General features: G+C 37.7%; 2 protein-coding genes and 1 long non-coding RNA gene across 17 annotated transcripts in view; 1 reads left to right on the top strand and 2 right to left on the bottom strand.

Annotated features, from left to right (window-relative positions):
• The window catches only part of LYPD1 (LY6/PLAUR domain containing 1), a 42,289-nt gene extending 34,133 nt beyond the window's left edge, over positions 1 to 8,156 (bottom strand). Inside the window, exons 1-2 of one of the 2 annotated variants that reach the window (XM_039328244.1) lie at positions 7,072 to 8,156; positions 5,185 to 5,322 (exon numbers count right to left, since the gene is read on the bottom strand). In XM_039328244.1, coding sequence (XP_039184178.1) covers positions 5,185 to 5,322; positions 7,072 to 7,123 — 190 coding nt within the window. In that variant the 5' untranslated portion in view covers positions 7,124 to 8,156. Of the gene's footprint in view, positions 1 to 5,184; positions 5,323 to 6,063; positions 6,480 to 7,071 lie in introns of those variants that run through there. The other variant, XM_039328245.1, reaches the window with a different exon arrangement.
• Positions 8,157 to 11,242: 3,086 nt separating this feature from the next.
• NCKAP5 (NCK associated protein 5) overlaps positions 11,243 to 22,366 on the bottom strand; it is a 656,435-nt gene continuing 645,311 nt past the window's right edge. For 12 of the 14 annotated variants that reach the window (XM_039328230.1, XM_039328233.1, XM_039328231.1 and 9 more), the window contains 2 exons: positions 19,432 to 19,563; positions 11,243 to 12,552 (listed from right to left, as the gene is read on the bottom strand). In XM_039328230.1, coding sequence (XP_039184164.1) covers positions 12,536 to 12,552; positions 19,432 to 19,563 — 149 coding nt within the window. In that variant the 3' untranslated portion in view covers positions 11,243 to 12,535. The remainder of the gene's footprint in view (positions 12,553 to 19,431; positions 19,564 to 22,366) is intronic. The other 2 variants (XM_039328229.1, XM_039328235.1) reach the window with 1 other exon arrangement.
• LOC120301257 lies at positions 12,091 to 21,648 on the top strand. Its single transcript, XR_005554851.1, has 3 exons — positions 12,091 to 12,211; positions 17,266 to 19,439; positions 19,907 to 21,648. It is a non-coding gene; the product is annotated as an uncharacterized LOC120301257 (long non-coding RNA).

Genomic DNA, 22,366 nt, shown 5'->3' with positions numbered 1-22,366 from the left:
AACAGTCATTAAATGAACTGTTGTGAGTCAAGGACTACCTAAAATATTTTAGATTTGTGTGGTCCTCAATGGAACTGCATCTACATGGAGGGAAGTGTGTAATGGGGTGCCCCAGGGCTCTGTTCTAGGCCCAGTGCTCTTCAACATCTTCATCAACGATTTGGACAAGGGGATAGATGGGGAACTCATCAAATTTGCGGATGACACCAAGCTGGCAGGAATAACCAACACTCCAGAAGACAGGCTTAAGATACAGAGGGCCTGGACAGACTTGAACACTGGGCGCCTTCTAACAAAATGAAATTTAATGGTGAAAAAAGTAAGCTTCTACATTTAGGCAAAAAAAACCAAATGTACAGGTATAGTATAGGGGGTATCTTGCTCAATAGTAGTAACTGTGAGAGGGATCTCAAGAGTCCTAGTATACAATCACTTAAATATGAGCCAGCAGTGTGCTCCAGCTGCCAAAAAATCCAACACAGTTGCATTAACAGAGGGATAGAATCAAGATCACGTGAAGTATTAATACCACTTTACAATGCCTTGGTAAGGCCACACTTGGAATACTGCATCCAGTTTTGGTCACCGCGATGTAAAAAAGCTATTGAGACTCTAGAAAGAGTACAGAGAAGAGCAACAAAGATGATTAGGGGACTGGAGGCTAAAAGATATAAGGAACGGTTGCTGGAATTGGGTATGTCTAGTTTAACGAAGAGAAGGATGAGGGGAACATGATAGCAGTGTTCCAATATCTCAGGGGCTGCCACAAAGAGGGAGTCAAGCTATTCTCCAAGGCGCCTGAAGGCAGGACGAGAAGCAATGCATGGAAACTGATCAAGGAGAGAAGCAACTTAGAACTAAGGAGAAACTTCCTGACAGTTAGAACAATTAACCAATGGAACAACCTGCCTCCAGAAGCGGTGAATGCTCCAACACTGGAAGTTTTTAGAAGAGACTGGACAGCCATTTGTCTGAAATGGTGTAGGGTTCCTGCCTGAGCAGGGGGTTGGACTCAATGACCTCCAAGGTCTCATCCAACTTTATTATTATTATTATTATTATTATTATTATTATTATTATTATTATGTTGCATTTCTTATCTAAATTAAACTTTAAGAAAATAAATATGCCAGATATCAACTAAAAATCAATTTTAAAAATGATTTTGTTTAGTGTATAAAAATAGAATTTGGTTCTCTAACTAAATGAAATTGAGAAAATGTGACTGCAATGTTACAAAGTCTTGTACTGTATAAACAGAAAAAACAGGTAAAAATTAAGATACAGAAGTCTCTTTGTACCAGTGGTGACGAACCTATGGCATGGGTGCCAGAGACGGCACTCAGAGCCCTCTCTGTGGGCACGTGCACCGTCGCCCCAGTCCTAAGCCTTCAGCTGGGTTTATAAAACCTTTTCTCTTTAGGCCTCGGCCGCCATGTGCCCCCCCCCCAAAAAAAGTTCAATCAGTCAATTACAACTTCTTGCGGGGAAAAAAAAGATCTTGCAAAGTTGGAATTGATTGATTGAACTTTTTAGTCCCACCCAGTCTGCCGTTACCACCGCAGCCACACCCAGCCAATGGGCCACACCCACCTGGCATCCGACGATGCATAAGTGGGATTTGGGTTGCAGTTTGGGCACTCGGTCTCTAAAGAGTTCGCCATCACTGCCTTATACAATGAAAATCAATGAGATGTTTAGTATTAAGCAAATGTAAAGTTAAGTTGAATTAAACAAATGCTGTTAAAGTACAGAGAATGTGGTATTTTATTCTGTGCACATTTTAAGTCTAAACAAATTCAACATTATCCCAAGTAAAACACAGATAAACTCTGTATGTCTATTCTGAAATAAGTCCTCTGAGTTCAATGTATTTACTACCAGTTAAATTTGTAAATGTGTCCAGCAAACATAATTTTACTCTACAGTAGTTCTGTTGAAATCTAATCACTTTTCTATTACTCATAATTGTGCCAAATTCTGTGCATCAGTATTTAAAATGTGACTGAGATTTATATCTAGTTAAATGTTAATTAAGAGCCAGTTTGGTATAGTAGTTAAGGCATCAGGCTAGAAATTGGAAGACTATCAGTTCAGGTTCTACCTTAGGCATAAAGCCAGCTGGGTGACCTTGGGCCAGTCACTTTCTTTTAGCCCTAGGAAGGAAGCAATGGCAAATTACTTCCAAAATCTTTCCAAGAAAACTACAAGGATTAGTGTAGGCAATGTCTGAGAATTAGACACAACTGAATGGAGGACAAAATAGTTAATGGGGTTAGAAACATGCTACATTTGTGTTTATATCTTAGTACCTGATATTATTGTAGACTTTTTAAAAGTTAACTAATAACTAATGTTTTACTTTGACTAAATGTTATCCCAGGTTAGGACTAGAGCAAGGCCAGGTTATTTAAGTTATTTAAGCTAAACAAGTTTAGTAAATATTAAAGCAACTCAAGATATAAAGATAAAATATTAATAATAATATTATTAGCCTTATTATTTTATTATAAAAGGATATAATAGATTTAAAACTTGTACAGTTATTTATTTGGAGACTTTAGTTTATAATATTTTATGCCCTATATTTTAACATTGTTAACACCTAACATTACAAATATAAAATTATTGAATACTGTTTTGTCTATTTTACATATTATGTTGGTCACATAATGAAAGAAATAAACTTGACTGAGTATTAATGGTTATTTTACTGTAAGTGACCTGAATCCTGAAGACTTTATATCAAATTAAGGCCAAACATTGATAGTTTCGCTAGTCCAAATTCTTTCTTAGGAACATTAAAGGGAAGTTAAATCTACTGAGTTAAATGGATTTTCTTTGTGTAATATACTAAATATCACAACCTTCCCCTTACTGACTGTAATGGGATTAGAGTGGCTTAAAATCAGAATAGACTTGTTTCTCCTGCTGATTTACTTAAAACTAAGTCATCTTTCATTTTGATTAGAAAATCTGAGCTAGAATTTTAATTTGTCAAAGAATTTCTAATATTAAAAGTAGGAATTTGCCCTGATTTTAACACGAGAATCGTCTTGAACCACAAGATGAGCAACAAATAAATTTGAATAAATAAAATACTCATTTAAAATAATATTTTATGAAATAAAAGCTATACAATATAACAGTCAAAAGAGGTTATAATGTTAAGTGAAGCACTACTGTTACAAATTAGGTAGGAAATTCAGTTTGGTAAAACCCAAAGGAAAAAAAGTAATTCAGTGTTCTTTTTCTATGGTAAATATTAAAAATAATTTAACTAGAGTTGGAAAGACACACTATTTTCAATTTAAAATAGTTCTAACTTTGAAATTAATATTGTCATGGTAACTTAGGTAGCTTGAAAATTCAGTTGTAAATCTTATTTTTAAAATGTACAAGAATATAGTTTTCCAAAAAGCAACACATTTCAAGATAAAGGAGTTTTGCTGACACACATTTTATGCCTTGATAACAGCTGAACTTGAAAGACTGTTAATACGATTTAACAGATTTAAAATTGTAACTTGTGATAAAGCGTTGTGGTCCAAAAGAGCATTATTACAAATGATACAATGAAAAGTAACATTTCAACATTTCATTAAGGGATTTTTTTTGCAAAGATTTATTTTAATACTTTTAGGCTATTATTAAATTCATCTCTCTTTTTAAATAATTGGTTTTGAATCAAAATGGGTATTTTTAGATATGTGTCCAAACTTGAAATAAATTCTAAAAATACACCCAAGTGATATGGTTTTGTTAAAATTCAATACAGATAGAAATAGGACAGTACAAGGATTAATTTAAAAAGTACTCTGAAACGGTGTGCTTGAACTCAATAATTTGTTCTGTTCATTTTCAGAGAATTAGAAAAATGCCCTGACCTCTATCTCATTCTTTGGAACAAGTCAAATCTCAATGGAACATACTAATGATAAGCAATTGTCTAGCCTATACAGTAGTCAAGTACTTTGACACTACTGGCTGTACTTTGATAAATCTACTGGAATTTCAATTCCCTTTCATTTTTACAAGTTAAGCAAAAATATTATGAAAAAGAAATATAAAGTCTAGTAATTGCTATCATGGCATTGTATGTCAAGAAAATCTTGCCCTAATTACAATATAGTCCCTAATCTTGTCCTAATTATAATCACTGTGGCATTTTTAACAGGAACAACTACAAATCCCACAATTCTATTTATTTATATAATTATCAGATTTATTGTAAAACTATCATGTATATGAATCCAATACTAGAGCAATAAGGATAAACAAATTATTTTGCAACTGTATTGTAGGCTGCCATTCTGATATTATTCTCCAAGGTCAATCACATAGAGTATTCTCCATGTATGCAATTATCTTGCATTAATAAGCCTGAAGTCATTTTGGAAGTTCAAATGAGACTGCATGAATGAAGAAGGAGTTACATTTTGACTTTTGTATATTTTTGCTATCTTTGGAAAGAAGAACTACTATAAATCACCTGTTTCTTCCAAATTTATCCTTTAATCCAAAAACTGTCCGATATACACATCACATTAAATTGAATCACAGGAGTTTGGAGAATTTTGAGATCTTTTTTTAAAAAATACAAACTTCCATTGCATTTTATCTCTTGTATAGAAAGTTCAAATATTTTATTCATTATTTCTGTAAAGTTGTTTCTACTCTGCCTTAAATTTGTTACATGAAAAATATCTAAACCTTTTGGGAAAAATTCTAAAGTAAATTTCTCTTTTTTTGTAAAATATAACATTCCTTAAGCCTTGCTTTAATCACAACCTCAATTTCCATAGCTAGATCAAACATCAAGTCTCATGAACTGCTGGAGTAAATAAAAAGAGCTACTATATCAGTACATTTTCTTCTAACTAAGGCTTTGTAATTACTTACATTGTCATAAGATTAAATGAACCTCTTATTCCTTTCCCAGTATTTTCAACGGGCCTCAAATTTGTATTGCTTTACTAAATTTCAGCATTATTAATTACCCAGTTATATACCTTAGAGGAAGTGAAAAATGTAATATATATATTTAGATCAAATTACAATATTTATGAAAATATGCTTGAATTTTCCAAATAACTCATTGTCTTTAAATATGAATTAGATGGAAAAGAAAATGCAAAGAGAGGACTGTCCATTATAAGCAATAATTAGAACAATTTATCTTACCTGAACTTTTTTCCATTACTTCTTTCTGACACATGTCTTGGACGTTCACAGTACAATTCACAATGAACTCTGGAGCCGAGCAGTCATTATTTAGCTGAAATTCTTCACACTGATAACACTGTATTTGCAAAGCAAATCCTAAAATAGAAAGTTTCATGATAGCATATGTTTTAACAAATTTTAATACTACATTGCAATCAACCTGACTTACAGGTAAAGCTTAAGATTGTATGGTTTGTCAAGTTTTCCTCCTCCCTTTAAAAAAAAGTTTTTACGGTGTCAATGCCCTCCTGACTCCCACATATTAATTGGTTCTTGCATTTGGGTCTGGCCCGCTCCCCTTCAGCTAAACTTTCCTAAAGCCTTGGTCTTTTGCAAATCCTGACCACACACAGAAGCCGAAATGTGATTTCTTCACCAGTTTTTCTGCTTCTAAGTTTTCAAAACCACCTGGCTCTGCATCAGCCTGAACTGCATCCAGCAGGGGGCAGAATGAACAATAAGGACATGTAACAAAATTGATTTGTTTTCCTCACCAATTCTCCTCTCGCCTTAAAGTTTTTTTTTTTTTTTTTAAGCACTATGCTTTTAAAAAGCAAACGAACGGCGCTGGGGGCAGAGTGGCCCTGGGAGCACTATTCCTAATTTATGCGCTCCAGCTCCACATCTTTTCCGTGCGAAAGGGTTTACTTAATTACTAATTAATTGCAAATGATTTAATTACTATTTTGCCATGCACAATTACAGCTGCAAAGCATCCTCACTTCACCTCTTTTATCATGTAAACGAGGTCCTTCTGGAAGTTCGGGCGAGGGCAAGGAGACAGATCGGAGTATTTACTATCTTTTGGAGCTCTGCCTGAGCAAATGAATTGAGTACCTGTGCTCGCCGGGGGCATCAGCGCCGCTGAACAGAAAGGTGGGAAACAAACGGAAGAGGGTCGCCCTCTACTAATCCCGTTTTCAAGAGGCGCTCAGGGCTGCATCAGTGTAGCTCCTGAAGAGAAAAGGAAGATCGCCTCGGGCTAAAGGGCGACTGGCTATAAATCAAGTTGTCCGATTCGCCCGTAGCGGTCAGTTCTTAGGTGAACAGAAGAGCCTAACGGGAGAGGATCAGCACTCAGCCTTGACTCGGCTACCTATTGGAAGAGGAGAGCTGCTTCGGATCCTCATTTCCCCACTTGAGTTTGCCCCATTCAATGAGGGGCGGCCAGAAAGAGAAGGCGAAAGCCAACTCCAAGCTATTAAGTTAAAATATTCCAAGCACTATGAATTACACGCGCCCTCGGCTACTTGGGGAAAGGAACCGGGAGGTGGCCAGACGAGCTGTCTCTCAGCCACTGCCGGTGAGGATAACTCACTAGCCCGCTCGCCTCTTCTTCCTCACGAGAACGGGGCCAGGAGGGGGGCGCGTTGCAAGCTGGCCGAAGTTGAGCCGCCCGTCTGGTACCGCGGCTCTAGAGACAAGCCAAAGCGGGGGGGGGGGCTGTTTTCCGGAAAGAAGGGAGAGGACAGCCGCCATCTGGACCTCGAGCGCTGTTCCTCACGCCTTCCTAGCCGGGGCGGGATGGGGACTGTAATTAAGCACCGTCTCCCTCTTGAGAGGAAAAAAACACACACCCCAAAAAGCCTCCTTGGCCATCGCGCTTGTTGCAACAACTGTTAGGATGCGACGCGCGCGTTCATTCGGCTGCTGCCAACGGCTCAAACCAGGAGGCGAGTCAGGCTGGAGCCAAGCGGCTGAGGAAGAGCCGCGGTCGTCGTCCTGTGGCAGCTCGGAGGCGAACGCGCGAACTTTGCCAGGTACCGGGCGCTCTCCCCCGGGGAAGGCGAAGCCAGAGGCGGACAAGGTGGCGAGAGGGACCAGACCGTCCCTTCGCGCGCTTACCTGGCGCCAGCAACAATCCCCAGAAAGTTGTCGTCACGGCGAGGAGCCACATCCTCCTGAAGCCGTCGGAGATGGAGGTGGTGGTGGCGGCAGCGAGCGGGCGGGCGGGCTCCGGGCGAGGAAGACACGCGGTCTCAGCAACAGCCCGAGCCGGGCGAAGGTTGGGGAGCGGCGCACCTCGGCTCGGACGGAGTGGCGCTGCTGCAGCCGCTGCGGAGAGGAGCTCCGAGGGCAGCAAGCGACGCCCGAGCCCGCATCGCCAACCTGGCCCGGGCTCCTTCTTTTCCCGTTTGAGCTCCCTCCAGCGTCGCCGGAGACTGAAGAGACTGAAAGTATCACGGAAGACGCCGCGCCAAGAAAAAGAGAGCGAGGGAGCGCGCGAGAGGCGCCCCCCCTCGCGTAGCCCCCTCCCTTTTCGTCGGGCCACGTGACCCCCCTCCTTTTCTCCCAGCCCTTATTTTCTGGGGCGGGGAGAGGAAAGAAACTTTAGGGAAAAGAGGTGGGAGCCGTCACGCTCCGGCACAGACGGCGCTGCGCCTCGAGACGTCTTCTCGGAGCAGCCGTGGAGACGAATCAGACCGTCCTGCCCGTGGATTTTCCCGCCACCGAATTTCCACCTTGCCCGCGAAGCCTTGGTACTCTGCAGGTTATGCCTATGAGGAAAAGCAGAGACTAATCTAGCAGGCAGCCGAGGAGGAAGAGCACCAATAAAGTCTTTCTCGGCTTCTGGTGATAGCATGGATGCGTCCTGCCTTATTGACAGTATAGGTGCTTTTTTTCCCAGTTTAGACACCCTGGGATTACTCACAGGTCTCCCATCCAAACGAGATGGATCCAACGCTTCTTAGTTGGACAGCAAAATCACCCAGTTGATATTTGTTCAGCTTCTTTATTTTAGGGCAATGATACTAATTTTAAACGCCCGATTGTCCTTTACCATCTTTCAAGCCCCCGCACACTCGAGACTCGCAGCGTGGCTCGCTTTCTGTCACGCACATTCACCCCTTTCTCCAACCGACCTTTTCCTTTCCTGAGTGCGCATGCGCTTCCTAAGCGCCTTTGGCTTGAAAAATTGCAACAGGCGAGATAGCTTCGGAGACGGTTAATTAACGCTGCGCTCCATCGGCTCCTTCCAAGCGCTTTTTGCCATTAAGGAGGGCGGCGACGACGACCGGCTTTTCTCGGCCGTTCCCCCCCTGTCTTAAAGGGCGGTGAGGATGCCTATGCGGGTGTGGGCTCGCGCCTGAATGAATTACTTGAGCTCGGCAGCGATAGCGCGCAGGGCGCAACCGGTGCAACGCGCCTCATTGGGTCTCTTGTACTGTTAAGCAAGGCGCTCGCTCCTCTGGCTCTCCGGAAAATCTTGGCTCCGCCCGTGCGTTTTTGCCCCGCTTAGTTTCTGATTCGTGTCGGAGCGCAAAGCCCTGGGAGACAGTGGCGGCCCTCCTCTTTAAAAAGCGCTCAGTCACTCAGCTAAGGCGAGGAGGGAACCTCGCTTCTGAGCGCGGAGCTGCCAAATGCGCGCCTCTTTCCAGCAGAGGACGGGGCGCGCGCTGAAGGCGTTCCAGGTTACAGAGAGGGGAAAGGGGCGCCCGATTGCGCCTCCGTGGCGACGCAACTAAAGGGGACGGGCGCAAACTTCTTTGTGTAAGATCGAGGGAGAAGAATTGGGGGGGGGGTGTTGACGTATAGGAAAGGTGTAGCAAGGTCCTTTTTTAAACTCAGTTTAATAGCAGTCCAGTGTTACTGTGTAGGTTAGATTTTGAGCAACGTCGGCTCCGGGGCTTTCAGACCCTCCGAGCAAGAGATTTCAAATGGACAGTTTTCGCGATCATCTAGGCGGGACAAGTGGGGCACTTTAAACACATTTCAGGACTAGATCGACGGGAAAAATGAAAGGGCGAGCGCGACCCGAGCAAAGTATTCAAATGCGCGAATAAATAACTCGTTGGAAGTCTCCGGGCGTCCTTTCGCGCCTTTCTTTTCAGCCAGGCGAGGTTCCTTAGGGTGCAAATGGGAAAGCAAGAAGGGGGAAAAAAACAAACACGCCCCTTGCCAAGTCGCGCTGTCTTAACTTTCCCGGCCATTGAGTCGCCTTTTGGGAACTGGAAAATGCTCGTGGCCGCTTAGTCTCTTCCGGGTTGAGAAAATGAGCGAGCGAGGCAATGATTTAGTAGCCAAACAGCCCTTCTCCCGGGCTTCCCTAAACTAAAGCACTCAGATGAGGTGGACTGGACTATATAGGCGATTATACCTCGCCTCCGTTACTAATTTCACTGGCCACAAAGGATATCGGTTTGGAGAAGAGGCGGTTTTCATCCGGTGGTCATAACTCGGAGTCTCCGGTTTGGCCTTGCAGTGGAAAAGGCGAGCAGGGAAGAACGAATCCTCATGATTTTTCTCCGTTGTCTGAAAATGAAGTCAGTTAAAAAAAAAATTGCCCAGTATTTGTCAGGTCATCATGATAAGCTATCATCGCCTGAGTTGGGTTTATACTTTTCACATAGCGTTGTCAGTGAGTTAGCCTATAGGGTGAGCCAAGCCATTGTTATGTATTTCCATAGCTTTATGCAACTTGGGAACCATTCATCTGAGATGAAACTAATGATCAATAAGATGATGTGGAATTACAATGTGTTTTCATTTGTTGCATCAGAGACCTTTAATTCAACTCTTCGTCTATCCAATGGCTACAGAATTTTGGTTGCCAATGTTGCCCTGAGTTGGCTAATTAAGTGTACTGTTTGGGGGAAGGAGGGCATATTTTGAAACACACAGCCAAATAAGCAATGGTGTATATTTCACAATGTGCTTCCTAGGTCACAGACATCTAGGATATACCTCCACCAGGAGTATGCCAACGATTGCTCAAGGCTGAATTGATTACATAAATCAGGAAAGGAAGGGAAGTGGAATAAAGCTTACACATCATAGCTTGTTGTTAAGAAAGAAAATTGGTTATTTTCTGAAACAAGGGATTATCAAAACTGCATAAAACATGGGCTAGCATAGGAAACTGTTTTGGTGCTGATGCAAACTGCAAAATGGGAAGGTTTTATCATGCTGTATGATGGTCTCATAATTTTAACATGACTCCCAATTTTTTTTCCATTTGGAGCCCATCTTTTGCATTGAAAGCTTCAAGGCGAGGTTTTATTGTGAAGTCACACTAGATGCTTTCAGAATAAATTTAGTATCATCGTGAAAGGTAATCTACAGGAGTGCTATCTTTCTCTCTTTAGTCAATGTTTTTGGCAAAACAAGAAGAAAATGGTAGAATAATTTGTAAAATTTATAAATGGAAGGTAACACAAACGGTGCAGTCCCATAACACAGAGATAGTATGATAAAGGACCTGCATGGAAGCAGAATTTTATAATGGTTCTAAGTCATTTTTCTCCAGCCCCCTTGTGTTTTCCTGGGAATATGCAGTGGGAAGGAATGAGAAAGAAAACAGATGCACCAGGGTTGGGAGTTGTTCACTAAAAGCACCCATGAAAAGTGCTATCAGGTAAAAAACAGATTTCTGTAGGGAGTTCCCAGAGAAGGCTTTTACTGTGCCTCAGTTCTTGATTTTATGGGCACCCCTAGACACTTTTTGTTACAAACCTTATTTTTTCTCACTGGTTCTTCTCTCTCTTTATATAACAAAATCCTTAAGGAAGAAAAGATGGAATTGCTGCACAGTTTTTTGACTGATGAACATTGGTGCTTGACTTGGCTGATAGCACCCTACAGTTCATTTTGCACAAGAGCGTATGTTTTTAAAATATGCATTACTACTAGTATTCCAAAGCTGATGGGCTTTGCCTACCTCGTCTTTGAGAGATTTTTGTTTTCAGCACTGACCATTTTTTCCCCAAAAGAAGATGCAGATGCTAAAAGAGCTTTGAATTTAGGATCAAATGTTCCCATTTAGCAAATTCACCAAACTATCTGCATATTCCTTTCTCCTGGAGCATATATATCTGTGTGATTGGAGAATGGAAATGGCTGGAGAATTATCGCCATTACTTTTCATCTGGCTGTTTTTTCGCTTTCCTACCAATATATGTTACGCAAATAAACAATATTTTTAGTTAATTTCTAGGCTTTTTAATGTGTAATTAAAATTAGCCCATTCCTTTGGATTAATCTTTGTTGAAATAACTATCATAAATATTAGAATATCTAGATGTGATATGACTTTTATTCAGAAATAAATTCCAAAATAAATTTTATAAAAGTCTGAGAGAATGAAATCCCACCCTGACAGTACAGTATATTTAAAACAACATAAAATGTAACATTGCACAAAAGTATTAATAACATAACACTGATAGTACATCATACTCTGAGGAAAAATGAATAGGAATTTGCTATAAACAGTAAAATGACTAAGTATCACAAATGTAGCTAGATTACAGATTGCTGTACAAAAGTTGTTATAAATACTTCACATCTAGAAAAAATAACACTCCACCTTTGAAATAGACATTTTCCCTCACATATAAACAGTCTTTGTAGGAAAAAAATCACAAATTTCTTTGCTAGCACCATTTTTTCCTTGTTACAAAAATTTAACATGTAAATTACAAATCTAAATGGCCTTTTTTCCATGATTCTGAAATAACATTAAGATAAAATCTGAATACATGTTAAATCAGCACAAGATATAACAATTACAGAAGACTACATATGGAGTATCTTTTGGAGATGTTTGAACTAGGAATAAATCTTGGTTCAAAAACAGCATTTTTATGTTGTATAATGTAATCCAAGTGGTTTTAATGTAATTTGGCAAGTTCAATTTTGGCAAACAAAGCAATTCAGCTGCATAAGATTTTAAGACTAGAATGTTTATAAAACTTTACTTTATAAAAGTGAACACTAATTTTGTTAATATTAAGACCAGTATTTAAAGTTAGTAAAGTGCCATTTCAGAAACACGGCACAAATTAGTATTTATTGCTATCACGTTTTTCTACAAATATAATTTTCTTTGTCAAAGAACATTTTTACAACTTCTGTACAATAATTCATGAAAGTGCAAATTAAGACTTTAAAAGTTATAACTGTTTTATAGGTATTGTGTTTTCTCTCTTTTCACAAGGATGCAGTCTCCTCTTTATTGTACAATCGTATCAGGATATATGCTATGGTGAGTCTTAGCAACTCTCAATATATTTACTGATCTTGTTTAGTTCTTCTGTTAAGTGCTTCATCGCTGTAGAGTATCTTTAAACCTTGTATGATCTTGCACTGGATGAGAAGCTGCCATACAAAGAATCTCTGAAAGGTTTTATGTGTTCTCTACCTCAAGAACTATTTAGAAATATTTCTTCATTTTTCCCATTTTCTTCTTGCCCTTCAACCTTATTTGCACTGTTCTTTTCCCAACAAAATGCATTTGTTGCTATTAAATTTAATGAGCGTTCAAGGCAAACTTTAGACATCCTTTTTTTTTTGAGATTCTTTCATTTCCTCAGGTTGCTTCAATTTCTGTAACAATTTAAGAATAGAATAAAAATTAGAAACACAATCTTTAAAAAAAACCAAAAATAGTTAACCATACTATAAATGGTCAATTACTTTCATAGTAAGAAAAGAAATAGATTGTCAAATACTTCTGGGCTTAATCCTCTATTATAATTAAACGCAATAATAAAGTCAATTTTGGGATAAATCATAGCTTTAATGATTCAGCTCAGACAACCAGGACTCAATTTGCAAAACACCATTTACATTTTAAGTAGCTGATTCTGGAATCTGTATGTGTAAAGTATGTTTGAAATTTTCAGAGTAATTTACATTTCCATTCTTTAGCAATTATTTTTTAAGGACATCTTTGCCAAGGAAGCTAAATATTTATCTTTCAAGAACTGTATTACACATGAATTTCCAGATGAAATCTTGGATAAGACTGATAGGTTAAACCTTTCTAAGATCATTGGAACATTTTGTGTATAAGACAAAAATATCAATTCAAGGTTCTCAAGCTTAGCTAGTTTCTCTCAATGGCACCCTTTCAGTTTGAGTAGAATCAGATTTTAATTAACTATCCTTGCAATATAGTTGCTATTGTCTCTTTTACATTACTGGTTTGAAAAACTGACATCCCAAACCAGTCCATATATATATTCACAAAGATACCACACTGAGGCCAATGAACTTATGACAAGAGAATTAGGTACTGTATTTTATATAAATTGAACACATCCTCTATTGCAGGTCTTTTCAACCTTTTCACAGATTGTACCACTTTTAGGACATGACAGTATTTGAGTACCGCCAGTGCTTAGCAATATGTGAAAAACCTGATAACCAAAAAAAGTGGGATTTTGGGTTTTACTGATTAGATTCATTTGTTGTTATAGAAATGGCTACTTTATAATATGGAAAAGAAAAAAGTTGAGGTTCAATGTTAATGCTTCCTTCTACTACAATAGAGGAAGTCTGCTCTTTTTCCCTTCTCCTCACTCCCTCCCCCTTTTTCCTCCCCACTGTCCTACTATTTGCTTTTGTATTTTTGTATTTTATTCTATAATCTAATAAAATATTACAAACTGTAGAAAAAAAGGAAAAAAGTACCAGTTTTAATTTTTTGGGGTGGCTGTTCCTTTGCTGAATCACTTTCCCTTTGCACTGACAAATGTATGATGAATTTATCCATGTTTATTAATATGCACCACTACCAGCTAGCTCAGGGGTCTTCAAACTTGGCACTTTTAAGACTTGTAGACTTCAACTCCCAGAATTCATCAGCCATCATGACTAGATGAGGAATTCTGGGAGTTGAAGTCCACAAGTCTTAAAGTTGCTAAGTTTGTGGCCCTTCTTAGCTCTCCTTCCACAGTGTAGTAAGAATGCACCCCCCTTCAATCCCTTCCCTGTACCCTTAAAGACACAGGAATCAAATGCAAAGCAAGTAAGGCTCACAAAATAAAGAAACACATAAACTCTGGGTTTTTTTTCTTTAAGCTGCCTCAGGCATATCACATGTCACAATGTTGCAACTCAAGACTGAAAGGCTCAGGCAATTGCGAAAAGCTTTAGCTTTAAATTAAGCCTGTTTACTTTCAAAGAAAACTTTCTAAAAGCCATAGACAGACTCAAGATGAGCGGGTAAAACTAATTACATTTGTTTAAAGGGATCAAACCTATGGAAGCCAATACTTTGGACTCATTGCTAGCCTAAAATACAGACTAAAATATTCCAATAACCAAAGTACACAAAGGAGCCTCAGCTGCCAGTTGATCCAGAACTAAATAAACCCACCTCCTTTCCAACATGTTGGCTTTTCATTTCATCAGTGCTGATTGCATTCTCCTGGCTGGAGAAAACAAACAAGGGAACCTTTTCTTCCAGCAACAGCTACTTCTTCTCTGTCCATTTCTTCCCTGCCTGCTGACCTCTCCTTCTCTTTCCCTGTTGTCTTTTTTCCCCTTTCCCGCGCAAACTACCTTCTTTTATAGTTTCTCCTCTCCTCCCCCCTTTTCTTCAGTTCACCTCCAGCTCCCAGCTGCTTCCAGAAGCACCAATCAGCTGGAGCCCTGCCGGCTCCTGGGGCTTCTGCAGAGCCCCAGACAGTTCTGCAGCTGCCTCTCCCTCAGGCCTGGGTCGCTTCGGCTCATTCCCCTCGCCTGCTACACTTGGCTAGCAGTCGCGTACCACCTGCCACGTGGCAAAGTACCACAGGTGTTATGCGTACCATTGGTTGAAAAACCTTGCTCTATTGGACTGAGTCAGAAATACTGATCTATCAAATGTTTATACAGATTGAAATATATATCAGCTATTTTAGTGGCATGAAAGTGACTTCTATTATCTAATTAATATAAAGAAATGTATTGTCTCTTTTAATAGGCTTTTGTATTGGGATACAATAGAAAAGCCTATTAAAAGTATTGTATTGTATATCTGACTTATAAACAACTCCAAATTATGAGCAGGCTATCTACAGATGGCTGACTGGCAATGAAATCCAGTCAAAACGGTGAACAGTGATTTCCCCCAGAGAACTGAAAAATCACTAAAGCTGCACAATGTCTCCATGAGCATCATGAAGATGTGTGTGCTTTGTAGTATACTGTGCAACCTGTTTCAGTGGTTTCCAAAAGCACTGCGCAGGTTCAATGGTTCTTTGGCTTGAGGAAGGAGAAAAGTATCCTCCATTTTGAATCCAATTTTTCTCTGTCTACATAGCAAGACAAACATTTGACAAAGTAATAGTTTACATACAAATTCACCTTGAGGACAGAGAAAATTATTTCTCCCTCTCACACACCACATACAAATATACATAGCAGATGCTAATAAAACATGGTAGAAAAATAATATCACCTTTTGTATATAAAACAAATGGATCTTTTTAAACTAAAATTATTCTCTTATAAAAGTAAGAACGGAAATTACACTGAACTGATCCAATACCCTCAGACCAGAGTCAATCAGATATTGGCTACATCTGCTCTGAGAAGAGTTGCAAAAGGTACATAAAATTAAGCACTATGCAACGAATCTGCACATTATATTAAAAACAGAGCAGGACTGTACAATGCCAATTTTATGTGTTTGCTAGGAGAAGACTTTTTATCAGTTATTTTAGAAAAAGGTTTAGTAATAATGCACACCCCCAATTTTCTCATATAGTTTGCTCTTTTTAATCTTATGTGATCATATATAACTCTTAACATATTAGGGAATTTAGAGATAAACATGCTTTTGATATATCCATTGTTAAATGGGGTGTCATTTTTAGATAATATTAAATGAAATATAGTCAATGTAAAATCTGTAAGGCAATTCTCCTAACTGAACCCTAATTCTAGACCCAGCTAGTACTAACCATGTATCTTAAACTATATTTACTATTTTTTATTATTTTTAAATCCAAATTATACTTTCTTAAAACTGAACTAGTATATTGGAGCAGTGTTTGTTTTTGCATTACACAATTATTCAGTTCTGTATTTCAGCTATCAGGCTAGGTTTCAGCGTGAGAGTGAGGTCAGCCATCAGAAACTCAAGTTCATTTATTGAAGCTACCCTATTAAAACGTTTATTCAATGTGGCTCTCAGCTAAAGTAGTCAATCTCTATTAAAGATTTGTTTGCATACAGTATATGAGAGCAAAAGATTTTATTAAAATAGAGATGTGTGCAATGGAACACCCCTATTCATGCAAAGGAAAGCATTTCTCCTTAAGGAGCAATGCAAAGAACAATACATTGAAGTATGTCCAACCTATTTAAATTCAAGTATCCTAATTTGATTATATTATACTCTAGTTCAATTTAAAAATTACACATATACACAAACAGTAAAGATTATTAAGACAATAACATACGGTATGTTTCCATCTGGGAAAGGTCCTAATGTGCTGTAATACTAACTGATCCAGGAACTGCAATTAATGATCTTTACTGATAACCTTGAAACATTTTTTAACAGAAGATGCTTTAAATGGAAAATGCTTCTATGTAGTTGGATCATTATCATCCCACAGTATATATACCATTTTATTTTACAGATTTTTTGATTTAGGAAGAACTTTTGCAGATTGGCCTGGAGACAGAATCTATAGGAAAAATAAACTGTGAAATAGTCTGCCCTCTGAATTCACATCATTTGTTTTAAAAGAATAATTAAAAGTGTAATTTATAAATTGAATCATACAGTTAGCTGAACTATTGGCAGTTCAATCTTGCAAATTGATTTCATCAATCATTTTGAAGCTGAATAGATCAGAATGACATGTAGATGATCTCCCCTATGGGTCTATCTTGCACTACTTCACACTGTGTCTCTCAAAAATCTTAGCATGACTTCAGTCCATATTATGCTGCATGGAAGCTGTAAAGATTTTGCTGCATTAGGACCAAGGATGGTTTTGATGCTGTTCCAAAGTCCTAACATTTGTACAGCTGAATTTATGATTTGGATCTTGCTTCTTCCTATGGCCTTTTCTGCAGTATAGTGAGCTGTTGAAGAAACAATAATTTTTCACTCATTCCCAATTACATACATAGCTTTGTTTTAAATATACCTTGCCCTAAAGAGTTTACACTAATAAATCATTCATAATAGGAATGTCCAGGACCACCTGCTTCAAAAGTAATTTCCCTAAGTCCAGTATTGCCAAGTGAGAAAAATGTGTCCTTATAATTTATTTATATGATTTATATATTTTGTTTGTCTGTTGCCTTTTACAGTATGTAGGAACTCAAAATGGCATATGCAGCGATTCTCTCTCTTACACTCCCAACAATAAAGACTTTGAGGTAAGTTGGGCTGAAAGAGTTTGTTTGCCCCAAAGTTCCATTGTGTTACTGATACATGTTAAATCCAATAAAAATTATTGGCTTCAGCATATATAACCTGATTTAAGATTATACAATACATGTAGGAAATATTTTTTTTTAAATTATGAGATTTGTAGGATGAAATCAATGCTCCCTGCTGATAGAATTTAAGAATAGAATTTCACAAAAGTGAGAGGTTCACGTGTACTCTGGAAAAAAAAAACTGTTTGATTCAGGGTTAGCAATTATATTGATACCTCAAACAAAATGATTATAAGTTCCTTCTGTGCCATTTCTGTTTACCAATGTAATATAATGACATTAACCAATAAAATATGTATTGAAATAAGGGGAAAATATCTTTCATAGAAAATTTCATAATATTAAATCAAGTAACAAATCATTCTGAATTATCTAGAATTAAAATTCTTAGTGAAACAAGGAAAAGCTTTAACATACAACTTGAACTAACTAAATAAATAAATAGTTATTTAATAAACTAGTTTTTGTACAGACTATACTAAGTTTTGAATGGCATCATATTATTTTCAACACTTTGTTTACTTTCTATAGTATTATATATATCTTTTGGCTTTCTAAAGATGAAAAAAGGCCTTTATCTATCCAAGAGTGAAGGTACAAGTGGAGATTAAAGGTACAAGTTTAGGATTAAAAATCAACAACTTTAGTTTTTGAATTTGACAAGGGATTCAAACTTACTGAAGATAATTTGTTTTTCTTTTGTTTAATTGAAGTGACATATAGTAATATAAATAAGTGCTGTGATGGAAAATGTATCTATTCTGCTATTTCTTTTTGAATAATTATCCAGGTATTAATCATTTTATTTGATAGCCATAATTTTCCATTTTTTAACAAGTATTTGAGAATAAAATTCTGCTCTATGTAAAATGGCAGGCATAGAAGTGACTCTAAAACGCTTATGAAACAATTGTTATTTCATTTGCAAAGCAGATTAACACCTGCTGCCATTGGAATAAAGAAGTTATATAATGCAACCCTTAATACATATATGGGCAGATGATTAAAAAGATGTGCAATTAATTATAAGTTTAAAAATAAACTCAATTATATCTCTCCTTCTTCCTTAAAAATGGTGTTAATAAAATCTATAGAAATGTTGTTCTTTCATGTCAGTGAAGTAAAGTAGCAATTCCAATTGTTTATGAAAAAGCCAGAGACAATCCATCATTTTTGAGCCAACAGAAATCACATCACATTCTTCTCAATCTTTGTTTGATTAATTTCTACTTTTGTCTATCTCAACCTTTGTATGGTTCCTTATTTCCGTATTATGAATCCTGGAAAGTATCTTGCTCTTGACAGATTCAGAAATGAGATGTTTACTTGAAATAAATTTGTTAACTATTTCAGGTAGCACTACAATTACCTCATCTAAGTTTGTAGACACTTGGAACAGCTTTTGCAATAGTATAAAAAAGGAATAAAACAACATTCAATATATCTAGCATAATCAATTTGATATATTAAACATTCAGATCAACTTCATGAGACTTCATCTGACCCTATTACTAATTTCAGCTGCCAGGAATAGAGTTTGGCTTAGAGGTTCTCATGTTTAAATCGTTATTTTACTAATGCACTTTTAGTGTGAATCAGTGCCTCTTCTTACTGATAAGGGCCACCTTGCAAGATATCAGATACACAGTGTATCCTGGGAATTGATTGCTCAGAAGTTTGGTAATAGTATATGAAGCCTTTAACCTTTAGGTCATTGGTTCAGATCAAATCTGGCCTACTGAAGTGACTGAAAATCATTATTATCTGGATCTTGCCTCATGGACTTTGACTAACTTCAGATATTTAGCTTATTTTCCAAATGCTCAAGCAGATACTCTAGAGGAAAGGGAAAAACAAAGAATGCAACAGTGTCACTATGCTTTAATATTAGTAATTTTAGATGCTTTTTCATGTATCTTCTTTATATATAGACGTACGTCTCCAAATGAGAAATGACTTCCATCACCAGAATGGACACCAGTGATAGACGAGATTATTTCCACTTTTGCATTCCTGCACACTTGTTCAACTCACCTCCAGTGGTGAGAAGAACAAAGTAATAATTAAGATTTGTAACTTGAAGATGGGGCAGCCCACTTTCAAGTCCACCTTTATCCAAGGATACTTGCTTCTGATTATATGACAGTAACTTCTCCCATATGATTGCTAAGAGGAAATTTATAAGAGAAAATGCTGTAAACGTTGTCTTAAGCTCCTTGAAAAAAAGGCCATATATAAAGATAACAAATATGATGCTCAAGGTATGATCTAATCATATGACATTGGTTTCATAATTTACATGCTTAAGGATTTGTTTTCTTCTGTGTATTTGAAATAACATGTCATAATTTCTTTCCAAAATTCCTTTGAGCTAAAAAGAATAAAAAGCATTAATATGCCATGTAGTATATATTTAAATGAACAAATAGCAAAAGAGGCATGAATGCTTCAGTAAATGTTAGTAAATGTTATTTTTTTTAACTTTGTATCCATTTTCACTTGTCCATAGTTATGTGTGAAACTATATCAAAATACACAAAAGGACATATTCCGTTCCTAATGACTGATTGGAGAAAACATAGATGGGTTCCCTGAAATAGAGTAGATGAACAGAAGCCTCCTCCTGCAAACAATACGTGAAATATTGAGTTCTTAATTATCTATATATTATTAAAAGTCTTATTGTCATGACCTTTAACTGGGGGAAATGAATCAAGGTACCTCAGCTCCCAAGGGAATAAAATTTGATTGCTTTGGGCTACTGGCTGCTGCTGCACTGATGCTGTGGTCATGTGATCTTCATTTTCAATTCCATGACCGTTTTCTACCCAGACATGCAATTCCTTGTTCCCTCCACCACCCAGCGGCAGCCACTTATCTGCCTGCTGAAAAGGGAAGGGGTAAAAGAAGGGAAAGGAGGAAAGAAGGAAGGGAGGGAGGGACAGGGAGAAATGAACACATGCCTTCCCCACCCCACCCCACCATCCCACACACCATTCCTGAACTTAATGGGACCTCTTGTATACTCCCAAGCACTCTTTCTAACCTATGATCCCCTATGTGTCATCCACAGTGGGAATGGGGCACCGGTTGTCTAATATATACTTGAAAATATATACTTGAACAGAGATATCACAAGACCTACATACAGCTCATGCTCATAATTGTTTAACATTCATAAATATGTTCTTTTACAAAGTTGTTATATGGTTTTACCATAATTTATTTTTGTTTAAGGCTCCTTGAAAACTACTTTGAAAAGTCAGCTATGATACTTTTATTTTTTTAAAAAAAATAGAATACTCTCATCAGATATTAAAATATACCACCAAATTATTTACCTTTGGCCACAAGAGAAAATTGTACATGTAAAACCCTTTTATGCTTCTTTAACTCTGATCATGTTCTCTACATGGAAAATTAAATTTGTGGAACTGTTGTTGCTTACTCTCCAATTTGGAAGGGAATTGTGATAAGTTGGAGAGTGGGCCTTCTCATGATGAACCATGAGAAAAAATACTGTTTGGCAAGAAATATCCATTTGCATGAGACTGGTAAAAAGTTTATGGAACCACAATGGAAAATGAATGCTAAAGCAATTTAACAAGATATCCTTATGTTACTGTACAATGCGTACAGCAGTTAAGACTGCATATAATGTTTACAGTGTATAGGGATTATTTTTTAAATAATTGATCATACAGCATGAAATGCAGCATGAACACAATTCAATTTTATTATGTAATGAAGTAATATAATGCTCTATAGCTGTTTATATTCACTTTAGAATAAGCACCAGTTTGAGATGATCATATTAGCTGTTAATCATTAAGAAGTAACATCTTCCTTTGAGCCATATGCAAAGAGCAGTTGAGTTCAGATTATCACAAATAAATAAATAAATAGCTTTTTCCTCCTCACAAAATAGGAACAGAGGAAAAGAAAAATGACCACAAATGGCTACTTTGGTATGAGAACTGAATACAGTTCAACAGGATCAATTGTATAACTCAGTGATGGCGAACCTTTTAGAGACCGAGTGCCCAAACTGCAACCCAAAACCCACTTATTTATTGCCGGGTGCCAGGTGGGTGTGGCCCACTTGGCGGGCGCAGCTACAGTGGGCATGGAAGACTAGGTGGGCATGGCCACTGGATGGGTGTGGCTGCAGTAGTCATGGCAGACTGGGTGGGCATGGCCGGGGTAGGCGTGGCCACCTCAGTGTTGCTTATGGGGAGGGACACCTGTGGGGGCAGGGCAGGGTTGGGGGAGATCCAGGGGGTCTCTGGCAGGTGGGATGGTGGGCTCCCCAATGGCGGCTCCAGGCTGGCTGGCCTTAGGCCAGTGATGGCGAACTTGTGTGCTGGGGTGATGGCGTGTGCCCACAGAGACAGCTCCACATGCCGCCTCTGGCACGTGTGCCATAGGTATAACTGTATAACCCAAGATCTTTCATTTCACACCTAATCCCTGAGCAGAAGAACTAACCAATCTTGTTTCTAATTAAAAAGATAAAATAAAAACATGGTGGAATAATTTTCAAGCTGTTCACAAGTTAAATCTTCAAGATACCTCTATTTTTTAATCAATCAATATGGACTCATAATCCATATTATTTATCATGGTAATTTTATAATTTAACACTGTTAGATGTCTCAGAAATTATTAGTGAGATTAAACAATATTGAATACATTCATAACAGCTGAGAGAGAAGGTTAACATTTTCAGGTTTTTTCATTTTCAAAAAAATATTCTGCGGTTAACAAATATTTCTAAATACCGTACTAGAACTCAGTTAAACAATACTACAAGTCAGATGTTTTTACTTTTTCACTAATAATAAATTACACCTGGTCTTTTTGGAAAACTGGATAGCAGATATGTGGAAAAGTAGTGATTTTGTTTCCAGTTAGAATCCACAGTTTTCTAAAAGTTAAAAATGGAATTAAGCCAGCCTATCAGGCTGCT

The sequence above is a fragment of the Crotalus tigris genome, unplaced genomic scaffold, assembly GCF_016545835.1.
Source record: "Crotalus tigris isolate CLP2741 ecotype Arizona unplaced genomic scaffold, ASM1654583v1 scf7180000024374.3283719, whole genome shotgun sequence".
Classification (NCBI taxonomy): Eukaryota; Metazoa; Chordata; class Lepidosauria; order Squamata; family Viperidae; genus Crotalus; species Crotalus tigris.
This window is presented reverse-complemented; position numbering and strand designations above follow the sequence as displayed.